The sequence below is a fragment of the Acartia tonsa genome, chromosome 8, assembly GCF_053477335.1.
Source record: "Acartia tonsa isolate MP-2025a chromosome 8, ASM5347733v1, whole genome shotgun sequence".
Taxonomy (NCBI): Eukaryota; Metazoa; Arthropoda; class Copepoda; order Calanoida; family Acartiidae; genus Acartia; species Acartia tonsa.
This window is the reverse complement of record NC_137267.1, coordinates 21,121,399-21,140,054: the sequence shown is the minus strand read 5'-3', so window position 1 is coordinate 21,140,054 and position 18,656 is coordinate 21,121,399. Positions and strand designations below refer to the sequence as shown.

Here is an 18,656-nt window from a genome sequence, read left to right as displayed (position 1 = left end):
ACAAAAAAGGCCTATTATAATCACGTACAATGAGGCAGTTGCAAAATATTTAAAACAAAGGGTTGGTTGTCTTATGAGTTTTACTATACAACATCCATTTACTTACTTGTTTCCACCCGCAGTGATCATACCATTGGGTGCCCAGGCCACTGTTGTCAGGGAATCATCCTGGGAGTTGCACAGCTTTCTGTCCAGTCGTCCTGAGGGGATATCCCATACCCATACCTTAAGTAAAAAGACATCAAAGAACAGTAAATGAATCTTCCCTCAATTCTACAAGATAGTTTCTGCCTTTGGTAGTTAACGGAAGATTGAAAATATACATTTCACACAAAAATTTCTTTTTCACGTTTATTGTTCTATGTAATGTAAATACAATCTAACACTCTAATAAAACATAAATATTGCTTTCCCTAGAAGTTTCTTGCAAGTACTTGAACCCCCCTTATGATTTCTCCCCCTTAATTTCAAATAAATTAAAAATAAGGGGGAGGAGTCATAACCTTGCGGGGCAGCCAAGTAACCAATAAAATCTAATCTAACCTAAATAAAGACCCAAACACACGGAAAACTACCCCTTAATTTATATTACACAAAATAAGGGGAGGTTGTGTGATCAACTAGGACTTTTCAGGTAAACCACCACATAATTTACCTCCGGGCTATCTTCTGGACCACACACAGCCAGTTTGAGAGAGTCTGGGGACCAAGCAAAGAAACAAACTCCTTGCGAGTGACCTTCAAGAACCTAAAATGATGAATTTATAAGTCTTGCCCGTTTAACTGTTTGTCCAAACAACACTTTAATATAAAGTAATACAAATTAACACTTAATCACATAATTTTAACACTTAATTCTAGTTACGTAACGTAAGAAGCATGTAAAAAAAATCAAAGCAATTCAAGTATGCAGAGGAGATATAAATAAATAGTGTATCCTAGGTGTAAATAAAGACTTCTCTTAAGAAAACAAAAAAAAATTTTATATTAGGAAATGTCAAAAGTAGTGATGGGAATCCGGATCGGGAATCCGGATCCGGAATCCGAATCCGGAATCCGGAATCCGCCCAATTTTCGGCCTATTTTGGAATCCGAATCCGGAATCCGTTTTTTATAGCGGATTCCGGATTCTAAATTGGTAGGCTAAAATTACCGTCTTGAGTTTTTTCTTACAACTCCCTCTTAAATTTTTTTGTACATTACAAATTTTAATAATTACTAATGTGATGTAAATGTTTAACACTTTAAACAAATCAAGGCTTCAACCAAGTAACATAGTGTTAAATTAATGAAAAAAGCTATCCCTCTGTGACGGACGGCCTTTTAAAATACTGCTAGAATCCGGAATCCGAATCCGGAATCCGCCAAAAATAAGAATCCGGAATCCGCAAGAATCCGTCACTTTTTTTGACGGATTCCTTCAGAATCCGGAATCCGAATCCGACCCAAAAATTCGACGGATTCCCATCCCTAGTCAAAAGGAAAAAAAATTCTGGACAATAGAAGGCTAAATACGTAGGTAGGTAGTTTTATTGCTAATCTAAGGGCGGGATGCTTCCTTTTATAGCAAATTTTAGTTTAGAGGTAAAAAAATATTGTAAAAAAATAGTTAAAATTTACGAAATCAATGAAAGAAAATTTAGTTTCTTCTATAAAAATAGGAATATCCTTTAATTGACCCACCTTATCATTTGTAAGTTTCAGGGTCTTGGGATCAAATCTCCAGATTATCACGGAACAATCTTTGCTTCCAGTTGCTAAAAAATTAAAAATCATTATTTTCTACCGCTTAGTTTTCAATTGTGATGGCTAAAATTTTAAGCTTTGAGGGTAATTCAACATTAAATTAAAACTACTGATTGCTGTATGTATGTAAGAACTAAATAATAGATTATTCTTGTATTTTACTTTTTTGCCTTGTTTACACAAAAAAAAACACTTAACTACCTATGTAGTTTATGGAAAATAAAAAGATGAAGGATAATTTGGCAGGAATTTATCAAGTATTACCAGGAGCCGGGATTCAGCAAATTCCATTTTAAATTACTGAAAATTTGGATATTGTAGTTAGTGGCGTAAAACTTGTTTTGAGCTGTAAATTAAGGTAAGTTGATAAGAAAAGGGAGGGGGGGGGGGGGGGGGAGAATGAAGTGGGTTGTGGGAAAATTTTCACTTAGAATTGTTTGTCAGAATCCTGGTCCATTGTCCCTGTAAAAAGAAAAATTACCTAAAAATTTTCCATTAGGTGACCATTTACAGAACCAGACCTCGTCGTCATGATCTGTTAGCACCTATATTAATAAGATTTTAATTAAAGAGGCATTTATATAAACTATCATGAATGGAAAACAAGATTAGTTTTCATGAAAACTGATGCTTTTTAGAAAGGAAAAAAATATTACTTACTGTCCTTTCGTGTTTAGACATAAAAACCTTATATATATAGAAATTATATTGCCCTCTAAATATTTTTTAGGAATTGGTGGAATTAGTGAAAAAAAATGCTTTTTTAAAAAAATAAAACCATAAAAAGATAAGGGGTACCCTACTTTTAAGGGAACTTAAGTAATGTTTGAAAGCTATCTAATGAAAACAGATAATTATCCTAAAAATCCCGCAAAATCTGCGTCTCACACATAAGAATTTATTTAAAACAGAAAAAAATATTTTGTTTACCTTCTTAGAAAGGTCATTTGTTTCTAGTTTTTTAAAGTGGTATGTAAAGGTAAACTAACCTGTATAGTTTCACACGGGAATGTTTGTTTAGAACACATGTGGTCGACAGCATAACTTCTAACGGTCTCGTTGTCTCCCATTCTAAAAGAGTGAAGTTATTATGAAGAAAATCAAATTTTTAGTAGCGAAGCTACTCTATAATTCGAAATGTCCGTCTGTCCGTCCGTCCGTGTGAGACAGAATAGGGGAAACGTGATTTTCTCGGCTCCTATTAAAGATAGACAGCTGAAATTATTTGACAACATTCCCATTATTAATGAGCACAATTAATTATAAAACATCAAGGGCGGTCGGACCGCTTTTTAGCAGGTTTTAGGCTATTTTTGTATTTTTCACATTTTTCTCCATATCTTCAGTGTTTATGGTCCGATTTTCAAAATTTTTTCAGTTATTGATATCAAAATTAAATTTCCTGTCGTTTACAGAAAACATCCATGACGGCCACACTGCCATTTTGCAGGTTTTAGGCTATTTTTGTATTTTTCACATTTTCACCATATCTTCAGTGTTTATGGTCTAATTTTCAAAATTTTTTCAGTTATAGATATAAGAATTAAATTTCCCGTCGTTTAAAGAAAACATCCATGACGGCCACACTGCCATTTTGCAGGTTTTGCTATTTTTGTATTTTTCACATTTTCACCATATCTTCAGTGTTTATGGTCCAATTTTCAAAATTTTTTCAGTTATAGATATAAGAATTAAATTTCCCGTCGTTTAAAGAAAACAACCCTGACGGCCAGACTGCCTTTTTGCAGGTTTTAGGCTATTTTTATATTTTTCACATTGTTCTCCATATCTTCAGTGTTTATGGTCCGATTTTCAAAATTTTTTCAGTTATAGATATCAAAATTAAATTTTCCGTCGTTTAAAGAAAACAACCATGGCGGTCAGACTGCCTTTTATCAGGTTTTTGGCTATTTTTATATGTTTTACATATTTCCCCATATATTTGGTGTTTTTGGTCCAATTTTCGAACTTTTTTGGGATATCAGTATCAAAATAATTTTTCTCATTGTTATGAGAATATTTTATGTAATCTACTTTGACCGTCGTCATCATTAAAAATAAAACAAGGTTTCCTACCTATTGTGATATATGCACTGGCTATTCTGATAGGTTACAGCTTGACCTAATAAGGTTCGCAGTCTAAAATAAATAAAGATAATTAGATAGGTATATATTTAGTTAATTTTATTTTCGATAAGAAGTAAAATTAAGCTTTTATTTGTAACATATTAATATCAACAAACCGATAAAATTAAAGAACTCAAATGTTTTAGGTAGTTTCCAAAGACAAATTTAAAAGGGGGAGGTAGGTTGTGCTAAAAATCCGTAATGGTGTGAGTTTTAAGGCTTAAAAACAGTAGTAGAACGATAATTTTCAATAAATATAAACATATAAAAATTTTGTGAATATTATGGTTCTACTACTGTTTTTAAGCCTTAAAACTCACACCTTTACGGAATTTTAGCACAACCTACCTCACCCTTTAAAAGATATTTTTCTGTCCCTAAAGTGATTTAAAACGACCATGAAAAAGAAAACATAGATCTAAAATTCAAATTTCACAAAGACAATTTAGCAGGATCATTCCTAACCAGGGCATAGCTTTTCTAAACTTCTTTGACTATGCAAGCGGTGGATTCTTAAAAAAAATTTGCCCCACTAATCGCTTAGTGGGGCAAAATTGTTTCCGTGAAAAATCCACTAAAATCATATTAAAAATCTACAAAAATTAAACAAAATCATAGAATGGTTAGGTATTAACATAAGATTTTATTTAATTTTAGTAGATTTTTTATGTGATTTTGGAGGATTTTTTAAGCGATTAGTGGGGCAAATTTATTTTCAGAATCCACCTCAGGTGTCCCACCAAATGGCTAGGTTATTGTTACCTTCTAGGGGGCAGCATAACTGTAGGAGGGAAATATGTTTGAAGCTTCTCCATAATTTCACCTCTGTCTGGCAGGTTAGGCCTGCAACAACAATTACAATGAAATCAATAAAATGACCAATTTTTAGGGATGTACATTCAGCCCAAGATTTATTTCTTCCCATGTTAAAAAATATATTTCTTTTTTTCCCTCCTAGTTTTTTCCTCCAAGGAGGGTGGAAATGGAAATTGTATTCAGTAACCTTTATTTTATTTATTTCCCTGCTTATTTCTTCATTTTTCCCCCCTCATAAATATTTTTTATCCCCCCCCCCCCCCTGGCAGTTAAACCTATGCAGAATATATATTTTTCCTAAAAGTTTAAGTTAAAATGGTCATTAATTCGACAACGCGTAATGTTTGATTTTCTTTAACTTATACGTTAACGCGACGACCCTCACAAAGTTTTATCTCGCATAGAAATATCAGGGAAGAAATTGGATGGAAGTTTTATTTGCCTTTCATTTACCTTCAGCTGTTAGTTGATTCTAAAAAAATAATGAAATATTTGAAAACCCATGATTGGAGTAACTTATCGATTAAATCAATCTTTACTTCACCCATTATTTACGCAAGAATAGAAGGTATATCTTTTCATCATGTAATGTCCTATTCCTGCAACCTAAAAGAATACTTACAAGAAAGTGATGTCTAAAGAATTAGTTCTACTGGATGAGTTTGTATCTGAGCCCCGAGACTGGCGACGAATACTGAAAAAATAACAAGGACATAAAAAGACATAAAATGAAGAGCCAATATAAATCGGTGCTTTCCAACTAAGTGCCTGTTGAGCACTGAAACCACCTTAACTCTTCATTTTTAAAAGAAATTGAAAATAAGGCCTTCCCCTGCGGGGCTACATAGTACCCAATTCGATACATCATCTTTATGAAGGAGGCAGAATAGTTAATGCTTAATCGATAATCTAGATGTCTCTAGGGGATTAGCTGCCATTAGTATGCAAAACTAACTATAACCAAAACATTTAAAGTGAAGTTTCTGCGCTACTAGTGGAAACAGTACTTCTAGTAAACAAGTAAAATCTCTTCTTACCCGTTATTAAAACCAGGGTTAGGTAGCATGAGATAGGAGGAAAGTGTGTGTGTTCTGGCGGTATTGTGATTCAAGGGACTCAGTTCTAACTGTAACACCTGTCATAATAATAACAATAATAAGATAGGAAGAGTGTGTGTGTCCTGGCGGTATAGTGAATGTGATTCAAGGGACTCAGTTCTAACTGTAACACCTGACATAATAATATTTATAATAAGATAGGAAGATAGTGTGTGTGTTCTGGCGGTATTGTGATTCAAGGGACTCAGTACTAACTCACCTGACATAATAATATTTATAATAAGATAGAAAGATAGTGTGTGTGTTCTGGCGGTATTGTGATTCAAGGGACTCAGTTCTAACTGTAACACCTGTCATAATAATAACAATAATAAGATAGAAAGATAGTGTGTGTGTTCTGGCGGTATTGTGATTCAAGGGACTCAGTTCTAACTGTAACACCTGTCATAATAATAACAATAATAAGATAGGAAGAGTGTGTGTGTCCTGGCGGTATAGTGAATGTGATTCAAGGGACTCAGTTCTAACTGTAACACCTGACATAATAATATTTATAATAAGATAGAAAGATAGTGTGTGTGTTCTGGCGGTATTGTGATTCAAGGGACTCAGTACTAACTGTAACACCTGACATAATAATATTTATAATAAGATAGAAAGATAGTGTGTGTGTTCTGGCGGTATTGTGATTCAAGGGACTCAGTTCTAACTGTAACACCTGACATAATAATATTTATAATAAGATAGAAAGATAGTGTGTGTGTTCTGGCGGTATTGTGATTCAAGGGACTCAGTACTAACTGTAACACCTGACATAATAATATTTATAATAAGATAGAAAGATAGTGTGTGTGTTCATCCCATCTTACAGAAGCCCTGGCGAAGCCCAAGGAACTAAACGGATAAGACAATGGCCGATAAATGTATGTACATTGTACATCCCCAATGATAATACACAAAATTTCAACTCAATAAAGTTTTTAAGCCAGCGAATAAGATAACGTTATTATAAAACTTTGGGGACTAGTGTAATAAAGAGGCCAATTTACCCTTCCTTCCTGGGCGAAGCCTAGGTAAAAAAGACTTATGGAAAGTTTTTTTTAAAAAGGGTAATTTAAATAATTGTATCGGAAAAAGTGTTAAAGTTGACTACGAAAAAAATTTAAATGTATACCTAAGAAAACTAACAAAATGGCTTCTTTTTATAACATTATAAAATTAATTTTGAAATTAAACTTAGTTTGCCTTATAAAGCTAAAGAGAATGTTTGTTTAATAACTACCTATGCATCATTTTATTACATATTTGTAAAATTTCATAAGTAAAAAAAACATATGATACACGATTAAAAAGTATTAAAATGATTAGGAAAAAAATATCACATTTCATTTTCATGCATGGCTTCAAATTTCATGTCAATACAAAATATTCTATTTTTATCAATTTATAAAGGTAGGTACAAAAAATATAATAAAAAAGTTTTATAACGCAAAAAAACAGGTGCTTAATAAAAAGTATAAAAACGCAAATAATTTAAAGAAAATTAAGAAGTACATTTGTGATGGAATGTGTTTCATTTAAATTAAATAAAGTGTAAATAATGAGAAATAAAGAAATATATTCTTCAATAATCCATAAAATAAAATAAAAAATTCTAATAAATAAAAAAACGAACATAGGACAGCTGTAACATATTGTAGAGTAGCTTCGGCGTATTATACACAGCTTTCCGCGGATATTAAAATAAAAAACCATACCCAAGATTAAACCAGTTTTGTTAGACCTCAGGGACAAATTAACAAATCTGATATTAATTTTATGATTTTTATACTAGTTTTCGTGGAAAATTGTCTGTAATATGATGCTATACGTGATTTTTTAGTAGGGCTGAGAACCGGTTCTAATCCAGCGGATTTTAATCGGTTTCAAAGCCATGAAAATAAAATTACTTACTTTGAGAGCTTCATAAGTTTTCCCAGAATGAATATACTCCATGTATTTTTGTTCTAAATTTTTAACATTTTCCATTAAATATTTCGTATGTGATAAATAAATACATCGCTGGAATCGACAGGGGCACCACAAACACTCATATCAAAAGGTGACTCCTAAGACGATAATGAATGATTCTATAAGCGCAGCATCTCTATTTATCTACGTTTTACATCCATCTCAAATAAAGAGAGTCTGTATTATAGGAAATCCCAAGACGACAAGAAATAATTTTAAAGTCTCGTAATTAAACTTGTATCTCTATGATTGTTTTTGAAATATATTTCTAATGACATCCAAGGGGAGGGGGGAAGTTGGTAAAGGTGTATAATTAATTAGACTACAACCTCAACCCCCCCCCAAAAAAAAAAAAAAGATTAAACGTCCTTGTTTAAGCCATGTAAAAAAAGAGAAAAATTGCAAATATTTCCTATTCTGAAAAGTTGACATATTTGGCAAGCATTTATCTACATAATTATGCAGTTTTTTTTGCGAGAGAAACAAAAATGTTTAGGTCACAAAATGTCATAAAAATATTTGTTCCAAGCTTTCCCCAATATAATTAAGGACAGAGATAAAAAAGAATAAGGTTTTTTCTTTTCCCCAAATATTTTTAGAAGTGAAACAACTCCATAATGCAAATCGGTTCAGCGGTTACCGAGATCTTAGGCTTCGGACAGACAGACCTCGTTCTACTTTGTATTTTAGATATAACATTAATCTTTATAAGTCTTGTTAATATTTTCCTTAAATTTAAATTTTATCACTAGAATTAGGAAAAACAAGTCATAACATTTATGTACATACTACATATTCATAATTTAACTATTTCAGGAAAATATTATCAAAATGAGTTGGACAAAATCCACATAAGCGAATGTAATACTTTACAGTAATTTAAAAAAACAAGGATGATAACATCCATAGGGTCAAGCGGGGCATTAACCGGTAAGGGGCATTACCGGTAATTTTTTACCCACCTTCAGAAAATGACATTTTTCTCCATGTTCTAATCGAGTGACAGAAAATAAACATAAAAGCAAATTTGTTCCTTATTAAATTGCCTACAAAAAAGTATAAAATGAAATTTTTGTGAGATGAATTTTAAGGGTACTTTTTGGGTCTCAAAGTCGGACGAAAATTTTTTCTTTTCAAAAATTTTTTCACCTAGGTGTATAAAGATCGACCTACACAAAAATTGGTAAGACCTAGAACTGATCCGTAAAAACCTTTTGAACTAAGAATTGCCCGCTCTTTCCAAATCCGTTGAGAGCTTAAATGTAGAGTAATTATTTTTTTCAAAAATGACCAAAGTTCGCGCGGGGTATTTTTCGGTAACGTCGAAAAAAAATTCAAATTTGATTTTTAAGATCAATTTTCAGGTGTTCTTTGGTAAAATCTAAAATTCAATATGGGCTTTTTAAGAATTAGGCCAAAAAGTGAATAGAACAGGTTTTTTATATAAAAAAAATTTTATTTTCTTTTTTAAGAAAATTTTTGTGAAAAAAAAATCGAAATTTCTCGTCTTTTAAAAAAATTGATTTTTGACATAGAAGGAATAGTCCGATCTTTATGAAAATTTTTGTGGATAATCCCTATAACCTATACTAGTTATGATTATTTATGTTTGACTGGCCGTTTGGCCGTTTTTCATCGATTTTTTTTAGGTTGAAAAGACGTTACCCACAATGCCCCACCGTGGGGCATTTATCGGTAATTTCTTTGAGTCCAATTATGACAAACTTCTAAAAGTCCTAGGATAACGTCCTATTAGGACCTGATAGTCGTTTCCGTAAGCTTTCTAATGGTCTTGGTCCCATTTAAAAATATTAATATTTACCCCATTTTTTTTTCAAAAAACCAAAAAAATTACCGGTAATGCCCCGCCTCACCCTAGGTAAAAGCAAAGTTCTGAAACAGTAAGACAAACGAACATTAACACTTGTAGAGTGCCAGAGCTGAATATGCAGAATATTAATGCATAGCTCTAAACAAAATTGTAAGTGAATTTATTGCGAAACTTCTTCAAAACAGTATATTGTTTAAGAACATACTTACGTTTTTATGACAGGATTATAGAGATGTTATGCTCTAAACCGTTTATTATAATTTCCATCTATAATTATGAACTTAAGCATTCTTACCTACAGAGTATTAGAATATAAAATCTATATTTATGGAAAAATTGCCTAGAATAATAAATTTGACTTCTCTAAGTGCTTTGGTGCTGTCTAAGTGATGCTTAAGATCCTCTAAAACTGAAAAAATCAATAAAAATTAGGAAACAGGAATTTTTCACATGTATAATAAATATACTGTCTGTATCCTTTCCACTTTAATAATATTTGACAAGTTACACAACATACAAAAAAACATTCGATTTTGCTTCAATGTTTCTCAAGTTTTACTATTGGCAGAAAAGTTAGATGAAATTATTTTTTTTTCTTAGTTGTAATATTTATACCTTTATGGTATCAACAATAAAAGTATATTTAATACCTAAGCATTATACTGAAAATTAGAGCTGTTTATACCAATCATTTGAAAATATTCATAATGTTTTAAAGTGTTTATTAAAATAAAATTACCATTAACTGCGCCAGTCCAGTCTCCTTTCATCACACAATGTCTAACCATTCAAAACAAACATTAATGGATACAGGATATACAACGTTGATATATTAACAGGGGTAAAGGGAATAGTAGCTTTCGCAATATTCCGTAAAATTGTGAGCAAGCTTCCAGTCAAATGCGCTTATTAAGTCTAACTTAATTTATTGGTCAGATAGTTTATCCAGTAGGATGGGGGGTTATCGTTATTTTATCCAGCTACGATCATCTCTTTACCATAGTACATGAAAATCTGGTGCATCATTCAAGTAATAATATATCAATTCAAACATTACATTTTTTAGATTTTTTGCATTTGGATTCATTTGTATAAAAGCTTGATTACCTAGCCAATCCTTCATACTTATTTAAAACGATAAATACAGATTTTAATCAGACTTTAGATGTTCACGCCAAATGTGTGGAGTAGCAAGGCTACAAATATGATCTATCCGTTTGTTTTCCTGAAAGTAGCAGAAGAAGGATCATCCAGCTTACACCCAGCCTCCTTCATCAATACATCACTGGCAGTCTAAATTTATAAATTACTATTAATTAAATTACTTCGAATTAAAAAGTATATAATATAGGAGGGAGGCCGAACAACATACTATGATTTTGTTTAATACTTTTCTCTATGTAGAAGATTTAAGTATCAACCTAATATGATTTAAACACTTAGAATTGCATTTTTTCTGTTAACACATAAACTAGTATAAAAGGAAATACAAATATGTTAAATTTCTATTTTAATAAATGTAATCTATTAACTGAAATAGTAGCTGCGCTACTAAAAAAACACAACCTTAAGGCCCAGGTCAAAGAGATGCTGGCCAATAAGCCTGACCACCTCTTTGTCTGATGTGCTTAAATTAGGATTTGTCTTGATTTTTCTCAGGAACACAGGGTCCACGTCTAAAAATAAGAACAAATAAGGATGGAATGATACAAATGGGCGAAGTTTACCAACTTTCTAATACCACATTTATTATAATTATTGAAGTGCATTGTAATACACTTTACGAATAACTGGTGATTATATCACTGTTTTATACCATACTGAACATAATGGTATTCATAACACTGACTGACTGGATTCGACGTGTCCCAGAGAGCATTACAGACAGGCAGACAGAACATAAAATCTATAGCCTTATCAGCTAAATCTTAACAAAATTCAGTCACATGTCTTTGAACTTGAGAATAAAACAATTCTAATATAAATTTTTATTTACCTAGCTAAGAACATTATATTTTTGTTGTTGCTTTAGCCCGTAGATTAAAAAAATAATTTTTAAAAAAGCATTAGATTGATTGACGTACAGACCAAGTAAATTATGAAGTTGCTTCACACTAAACCTTCCTACGACTAATATATTAGTGACGCTTTTGCAAACATAAAATTCGTATTGTGTAAGTTTTTATCATTATCAATTACGCATATTCAGACTAAATGAGGCTTAAAGTAACAAAAACTTTTAGCTACAACGAGGCATAAGAACTATTTTAAAGGGACTGTGAACGTAAATTTTCTCATCTTAATATCAAATCTTAACATTATCTCATTCATAATATCTCACAGATAGAGCAAAACGCGCTTTTGTTTGCTTAAAAAACGGCCTTTTCCGACGATTTTTATAAGGTAAAGGGAAAGGAAGAAATTTTCCGTATTATATAAAATGTGCATTAAATTGCTTTTTTCTCCCATTATAGCTAAAATTAAACTTTTTCACATAGTTCTTGATTTTTCCTAACTGTTAAGCTGACTTTTAGCATAATCCTTGCTTTAAACCAATGTATAGTTAATTAGAAATTGATAAAATAAGCAATATTTTTTATTGAAAACCAAATACAATAACAAAGCTAGTAACAGATTTTTATTTATTAGTATCCAATTAACTTTAGATGGCCCATCTCTCGCCCACCTTTAATTACAAATTTGTAAATAATAAAGATGCAATATTTCTTTATGAACAGTCTGATAAAAGTGTAAACTAATTCTCCAAAGTGGGTTATTTATTGTCCAACACAATAAAAAAGGATATTATTATCTTAAATAACCTATGAGATTCAACCCTACGTAGACAGTGAGGTATTTTTTTTGTCAATAATACGAATTTAAAATAGGTCTTTATTACCTAATTACTACGTTATAAAAAAAAACTAATTGGCAATTTCATATCATAAAATAAATCCTTAACAGTTAGTAAATTGTTTCAACTATATATGACAAGTTAAATACAAACATTATAAGAAACAAAAACATTCAGATTTTCCCTGTTTTTTTCTTTTTCCCTCCCAAAATACCATAAAATCAAGACATTATTCCTGGATATTTTTGTTAATAGGACGTTTTTGTTTCATCAGTGTAGTGAAATGTGCTTAGAAAATGTTAAGATTTGATAATCAGATGAGAAATTTTTACGTTCACACTCCCTTTAACTTAAACTGGACGACGTAAAATTGTTTTTAGATAGAAACTAAGGTTCATATAACAATTCTAGTTCAAACTAAAACAATAAGTTTTGACTTTTAGAATTAAGAATTTATTTTTAAATACTTCTTTTCCACTAGCGGCTACGCCCCTAGAGGCTTATAGGGACAATAATTATATATTTAAAGAAGAATGAAAAACTTTCCTTTCCCAAATAAACCTTCCATAGACGGTTAAAAAGCTTCGCTGTAAATGAGAACCTTAACGTTCCAGCGGTTATTGTGATCTTAAGCTACAAACAGACAAACCAACCTATTATAATTCTCCCATTACCATATAAAGGATCAGTAAAGTCACGATTAAATATGTTTCAAGATAACGAGCGGACGGACCAAAAATTAATATTATAGAGCTGCAATAAAACAAATTAGTTTCTGTTACAATATCTATCTATCTCACCTGAGTTTGGAACATATTCCCCCTCGAACTCCTGTCCTTCTTGACCACCATACCCAGTCATCACACCATCCCCCTGGTATGGGGATGTACCTGAAAAAATAACATGGTCAATTTCTAGTTTGTTTCAGATTGTGATTTTTTTTTAATAAAGACCGGGGGGGTGGGGGTAGTAGCCTACATCGTCCTGCTTCCTCCATCCCTGAAAATTGTAAAGATCTAAAGGGATAGGACAATGGCCGATAAATTAATGTACATCTCCAATGATGACACACAAAATTAACAATTCCGTAGATGACAAACCAACCAATCAAAATTCAGTAAAAGTCTCCAAAGTTGTTAAGCCAACGAATGAGTTGAATTATAAAATTTTGGGGACTAGTGTATTAAATAGCCTATTGTCCCCTCCCCCCTCTCTCTCTCTCTCTCTGGAAAAAGCACAATGACAGACCTCCAACAAATGAAATTTTATGCCAATAGGAATAGGATAGTAAAAGTTTGTCTGTTCGTTTGTCCCTATAGGATCATTCGAACCACTAAATCAATTTAGGTGTTCTTTACAAGGATTATACCCACTATCATGGTTTTAGACTATTTTCATGGAGGGTTACAAATTAATTTTCATGTAAAAAATGAAGGGTGTTTGGGATCCTTTTTACTTGTTGGGGCGAAGCCAATAGTTTATTTCTATGACATTATTTATTGTGTCTTTTGACTAATGAAAACTGCTGAGTTACTTCAAATTATACAACGCAATTATTTGTTTCATTAAACAAATTGCAATAAATTCAACAAATAGAATTTTCCATGTCTAAAGTTCATTTAATAGAACAAGAATGACAATATCCATAAATACAAATCTTGTTTGATAAATCTTTCTGAGTGTAGTAATTTTAGTGCGGAATTGAAAATTCGCATGTTTATTGCACTAGCCCCAAAAGTTTCTTTATACGTTGGCTTAACAATCTTGGGGACTTCATTGATATCTGATTGGTTTGTTCATTTACTTGAGTGTCCAAACGTTTCAACCAGTAACTTAATTTTAATCTACAGAAGGAGTAATTTTGTGTATCATCATTTGGGTTGTACATAAATCTATCGGCCATTGTCTTAACCAGTAAGAACTCTGGGTAACTTAAGGTCTTGTGTTAATGTGTCGATACTCTATTACGATCCAAAATAAGAACACATTTTGTAAAACTCTTTAAAAAAGCAAGAAAAACCTTTAATTAAAATAGCTTTGCTTTTACCAAAGCGTTGAATCATACGGGCTTTGGTTTAGTGTGATTTCTCACCGAATTATGCAATAATTGAGAAAAAATTAGTTTAATAAAACAAATGAAATGGATATATTTAATTTGATGTGGGAAGTGTAAAATCATTATTAAAGAGCCACACCCTTTCTGTTCTAAACTCTGTTTTGTTTGTCTGTTTGCCACCATTTAAATATAATAACAAATATTATGTATATTTGTCACAATATAAAATTCAATAATATTTTAAATATTTTTTGTTTCTTTGTATTTTACTGCTTACCCATTATTTGTTAAAAGCGACTCTTTCTACATTTATGGTGTTTCAATTCCTAATTCCTATGATGATTAGGCATGATTTATAAGCGTAGCGCTTATATAATTACGAATTTAAAGTTCAATAAGTTTTTTCCCATGTAGTATTTTACACTTAATTAAAAGCAAATTTTTGATTTGTTCTTCTAATATTTTTTTTCTTAATAACTTGAAACCACAGAAAGGGCTTTTCTTTTATATATATATACTTGTTACTCTTTGCTTTATTTATGAGCCTAATAACTTAAGTTCGTTTTTAAGAATTTTGAAATCCTTGTTGTATTACATTTTATTTGTTGTTGCTAATCAAAAAGTCTTACAATTACTTTTTCCTTAGTCATGAATTCTAGATTTGTTTTTGTATTCAACAACCAGAATATACACAAATTTTAATAACTTTCTACATGAATATAACAACAAATCAGTGATAAATAAATAAAAGCCAGTTAGTAAGGGAAACGGACAATGCACTGAAATTAAGTTGTTTCAATTTTTAATAATAGATTTATATCTCATGAAAGATAACACTCAACTAAGGCAAAATGATAAGAGAAATGGTTTAACCTAAATCTTTACGGCAAAAATATTCTTTGTTGTCTTCTTACTGCTGCATTTGTGAGTTTATTTAGACTTTGGTATTGTTGGGTATTTTACAAGACAAAGGTAAAAAAAGTTTAAGAATCATTGTTTTTTTTATATAAAATAACAAAAAAAACAATGGAAATGGGCAATAAGATTAAATCATACATAACAAGGATGACAACATCCATAAAAGCGAAGCACTGAAAGGGTAAGACAAACGGACATTAACACTTGTATAGTATCTGAACTGAAAAATCGGAACATAAATGTCGAATCAAAATTGTAGGTAAATTTGTTGAAAAACTGCTTAAAAACAGGATAATGTTTATGGACATACTTACATTTTTGGACTTGATTATAGAGTTGCTTCGCTTATAATATTGTTCTTTGATGTCCCAGGAATCAATTTACCAAAAATCAGATCAAACGGATAATTAAAACACTTGAAAATTTGTTGTTATAAAAGTAGAAAAATCAACATGTTTAAAATGGACGTACGGACATTCTGGTAATAATTATAGAGTTGCTACGCTTTCTAAATCGTACCCAACTTCTACAGGAATCATCATGCAAAGTTTGAAATCGATAGGACAATTCTAACATGCCTAAATTAACGAATAAAAGCTATCTATCTCGGACGGACGTACGGACGGACGGACGGACCGACCCTAATTATAGAAAAGCTTCGCTTTTAAAAATATTCTAAATTCTAGTGGAGTTCAAGGTTTGGTTTTTGTTTATCAAGATCTCTTAAATGCTGAAAAGATCAACTAACTATTTACTTACAGGGAAGCCTAGTATTATAGTATAAGTCAAAAACTGTTTTTAAGTTATATGAAAACAAAGAAAACTTATTTTCTGAAAGCTATTTTTTTCTATAATTAGGGTCGGTTCGACCTTCCTCCCGTAAAGGTTCTCTTTTTATTAATATAGAAATGTTAAAATTGTTCTATAGATTTGAAACTTTGCATGATGAATCCTATAACAGTTTAATACGATCAAGGAAGCGTAGCAACTCTACAATCGTTACCAAAAAGTCCGTTATTGTTCGTTTGTCCCTCCTTCTGATTATAGAGCTTTACTTTTATGTAAGCTGTCATCATTGTTAAACATAAACTAAAAGTGAGGTAAGACCCTCGTACCCTCTTAAACAATAATGTTACAGCAGGATTAAAGTGTAACTATAAATTATTAAGAGGCTGCGCCGCTATCTTACCTGAAGAGTTACTGGAACCTCTGGCAGAGGGAGACATGGAGCACCTGGCATCAGTCTTCTGTATCCTCATGGCTTTCCGGGTACTGCGGAATAAACCAAACATTTCGAATTTTGTTATTACCAATATGAGAGTAACTATTATCACTATAATTGATGCAACTATTTTGTGCATAGAGAGGTCATATATCTAATTCTATGTTAAGATTAAAATCGAAAGTACAAGTTTATTTATTTTTATTGGAGGGGGGGGGGGGGGGGGGGATTGTTTGGTCCACTTTAGCACCTATTGTGAACTGAAAGCTATATTCAAAAGCATTTGATTTCAAATAGTTTTGAGAACCAAAAAATTAGTTTTTTTTCTTTGAGAAAATCTTAAGTTTTCAATATTTGACCTCCTATTATGCACCATATTATCACAAACATTCAGAGCAAAAGAAATATGAATATTAATTCTCTTTGTCTCTTTTGAAAAGAAACTTTAACTGGGCCATCAAGTCCCCCACTACCAGAGGCAAACAGTATTTCCGGTTTCCTTTCATCTCAATAATGTTTCCTCAACTAAGCTGCAAGGGAGGAAGAAAATGAACAAGAAAAAGTGTGTCAAGAGCAAATGAGAGCGAAAACTAATCTGTACAAAAAGGTTGAAATATGGTGTGTGTGTGCGTGGGCTGGGCCTCCGTTATGGCAAAAAGTCCTTTGATGATACAATATTATAAAAACAGACTATACAGTCAAACACAGTAACATTTGTAACTTAATCATTTATATTTCCTTTTCAAAATTTGAGATTTTTTAAATATTTAATTAAAAACTCGAAAACTCAAATGAAAGAGTCCTTTCTTTAACTTTTGAAGATAAAATGATAGAAGCAATTTAATAATTTTGGGAAAACATAAAAATATTATGTATTAAAAAAATACTTATATTTTGCTAATCCTTAAAGCAATAATTTTATCTCTATGTGTGAGTGTGAGTGTTTAAGTAAATACAAATTAAAAGTAATCAAAATGCAAACACAACTCTTTGTTTAAACTTTCACAAAAAATATGGGTAGTTAAAATAATTTGAAATTGTTTTCTAGTAATAACTTTTAATTTCATATAAAAATACCTATCTTTTTATATTTTTTACAATGCATTAAAAAAGAAACAAATAAACCTGGTTTTAATATACATTTCTATTAAATCACTAATATTTTAATGTTATGATGTTCAAAATGTTTGGTTTGCCTGTGCTCGTTACTATCCGCAGAAGCGTTGGCTGCTTGGCTGCCCTGTGCAGCCGTCGAGTTGGGAACCGAGCTGCTGTCCTCAGGAAGCATCCCGTCCGAGCCGTCCTCGCTACTGAAGGAACTGCGGACCCGTTTGCGGGATCCAGGGGCGGACATAGAATATTATTGTGCGAGGGACACCGACCTCCACGCAAAACATTTGGTCAACATGGTTTTTGTTTACTTTTTTACTTCCATATATACAAGTGTATATCTTATATATCCTTGAATGTAATAATTATAAGTGTGTGTATGTTTGTGTGTGTGGGTTTACACAATATTGGACAGGTAAAGAGAAGCAAAAAGTATTTAAGGACTTTAACCTTCTGTAGTCAATTGAACTAAATGAGGAAAATAACCTTAAAAATGGAAATAAAATTTCACTTATGAACAGGCCAAAGTGTAACTTAAAACTACGGATTTGATATAGTTACAGTGGACAAACACGCATACACACACATTTCATGCACAATGACAAATATAAAAGATAAAAAAACATAAAAAATCTTATTGCGCAATAATCTCTCACCATACATCAGCTGTTCATAACACAAATTTTAGACAATTTTACAACACTTTTTAGAACGGATTTTTATCGCGTTTTGACCAAATATTAACCTCAGCAAGTCGAACATACATCCACAGGCCTCTTTTGCCGCCCAGTTGCCGCCAACGCAATATTTTTAGGGTCGCAAAAAGCGGCACAAAAACGGAATTTGTGGAAACAAAGAAATTGTAAGTAGAGCAGAAGAGAGTAGAGTTGAGTAGGAGCTGGAGCAGC

At 31.7% G+C, this 18,656-nt stretch overlaps 1 protein-coding gene across 2 annotated transcripts in view; it reads right to left on the bottom strand.

The window, feature by feature from the left end:
• The window catches only part of LOC145326243 (WD repeat-containing protein 26), a 25,810-nt gene extending 7,154 nt beyond the window's left edge, over nucleotides 1-18,656 (bottom strand). For both annotated transcript variants that reach the window (XM_080169445.1, XM_080169446.1), the window contains exons 1-18: nucleotides 18,494-18,656; nucleotides 17,835-18,020; nucleotides 16,606-16,688; nucleotides 13,243-13,332; nucleotides 11,155-11,264; nucleotides 10,816-10,881; nucleotides 10,328-10,370; nucleotides 9,929-9,997; nucleotides 7,701-7,753; nucleotides 5,727-5,824; nucleotides 5,312-5,383; nucleotides 4,636-4,716; nucleotides 3,823-3,885; nucleotides 2,736-2,817; nucleotides 2,228-2,291; nucleotides 1,684-1,757; nucleotides 656-748; nucleotides 107-225 (exon numbers count right to left, since the gene is read on the bottom strand). In XM_080169445.1, coding sequence (XP_080025571.1) covers nucleotides 107-225; nucleotides 656-748; nucleotides 1,684-1,757; nucleotides 2,228-2,291; nucleotides 2,736-2,817; nucleotides 3,823-3,885; nucleotides 4,636-4,716; nucleotides 5,312-5,383; nucleotides 5,727-5,824; nucleotides 7,701-7,753; nucleotides 9,929-9,997; nucleotides 10,328-10,370; nucleotides 10,816-10,881; nucleotides 11,155-11,264; nucleotides 13,243-13,332; nucleotides 16,606-16,688; nucleotides 17,835-17,992 — 1,418 coding nt within the window. In that variant the 5' untranslated portion in view covers nucleotides 17,993-18,020; nucleotides 18,494-18,656. The remainder of the gene's footprint in view (nucleotides 1-106; nucleotides 226-655; nucleotides 749-1,683; nucleotides 1,758-2,227; nucleotides 2,292-2,735; nucleotides 2,818-3,822; nucleotides 3,886-4,635; nucleotides 4,717-5,311; nucleotides 5,384-5,726; nucleotides 5,825-7,700; nucleotides 7,754-9,928; nucleotides 9,998-10,327; nucleotides 10,371-10,815; nucleotides 10,882-11,154; nucleotides 11,265-13,242; nucleotides 13,333-16,605; nucleotides 16,689-17,834; nucleotides 18,021-18,493) is intronic.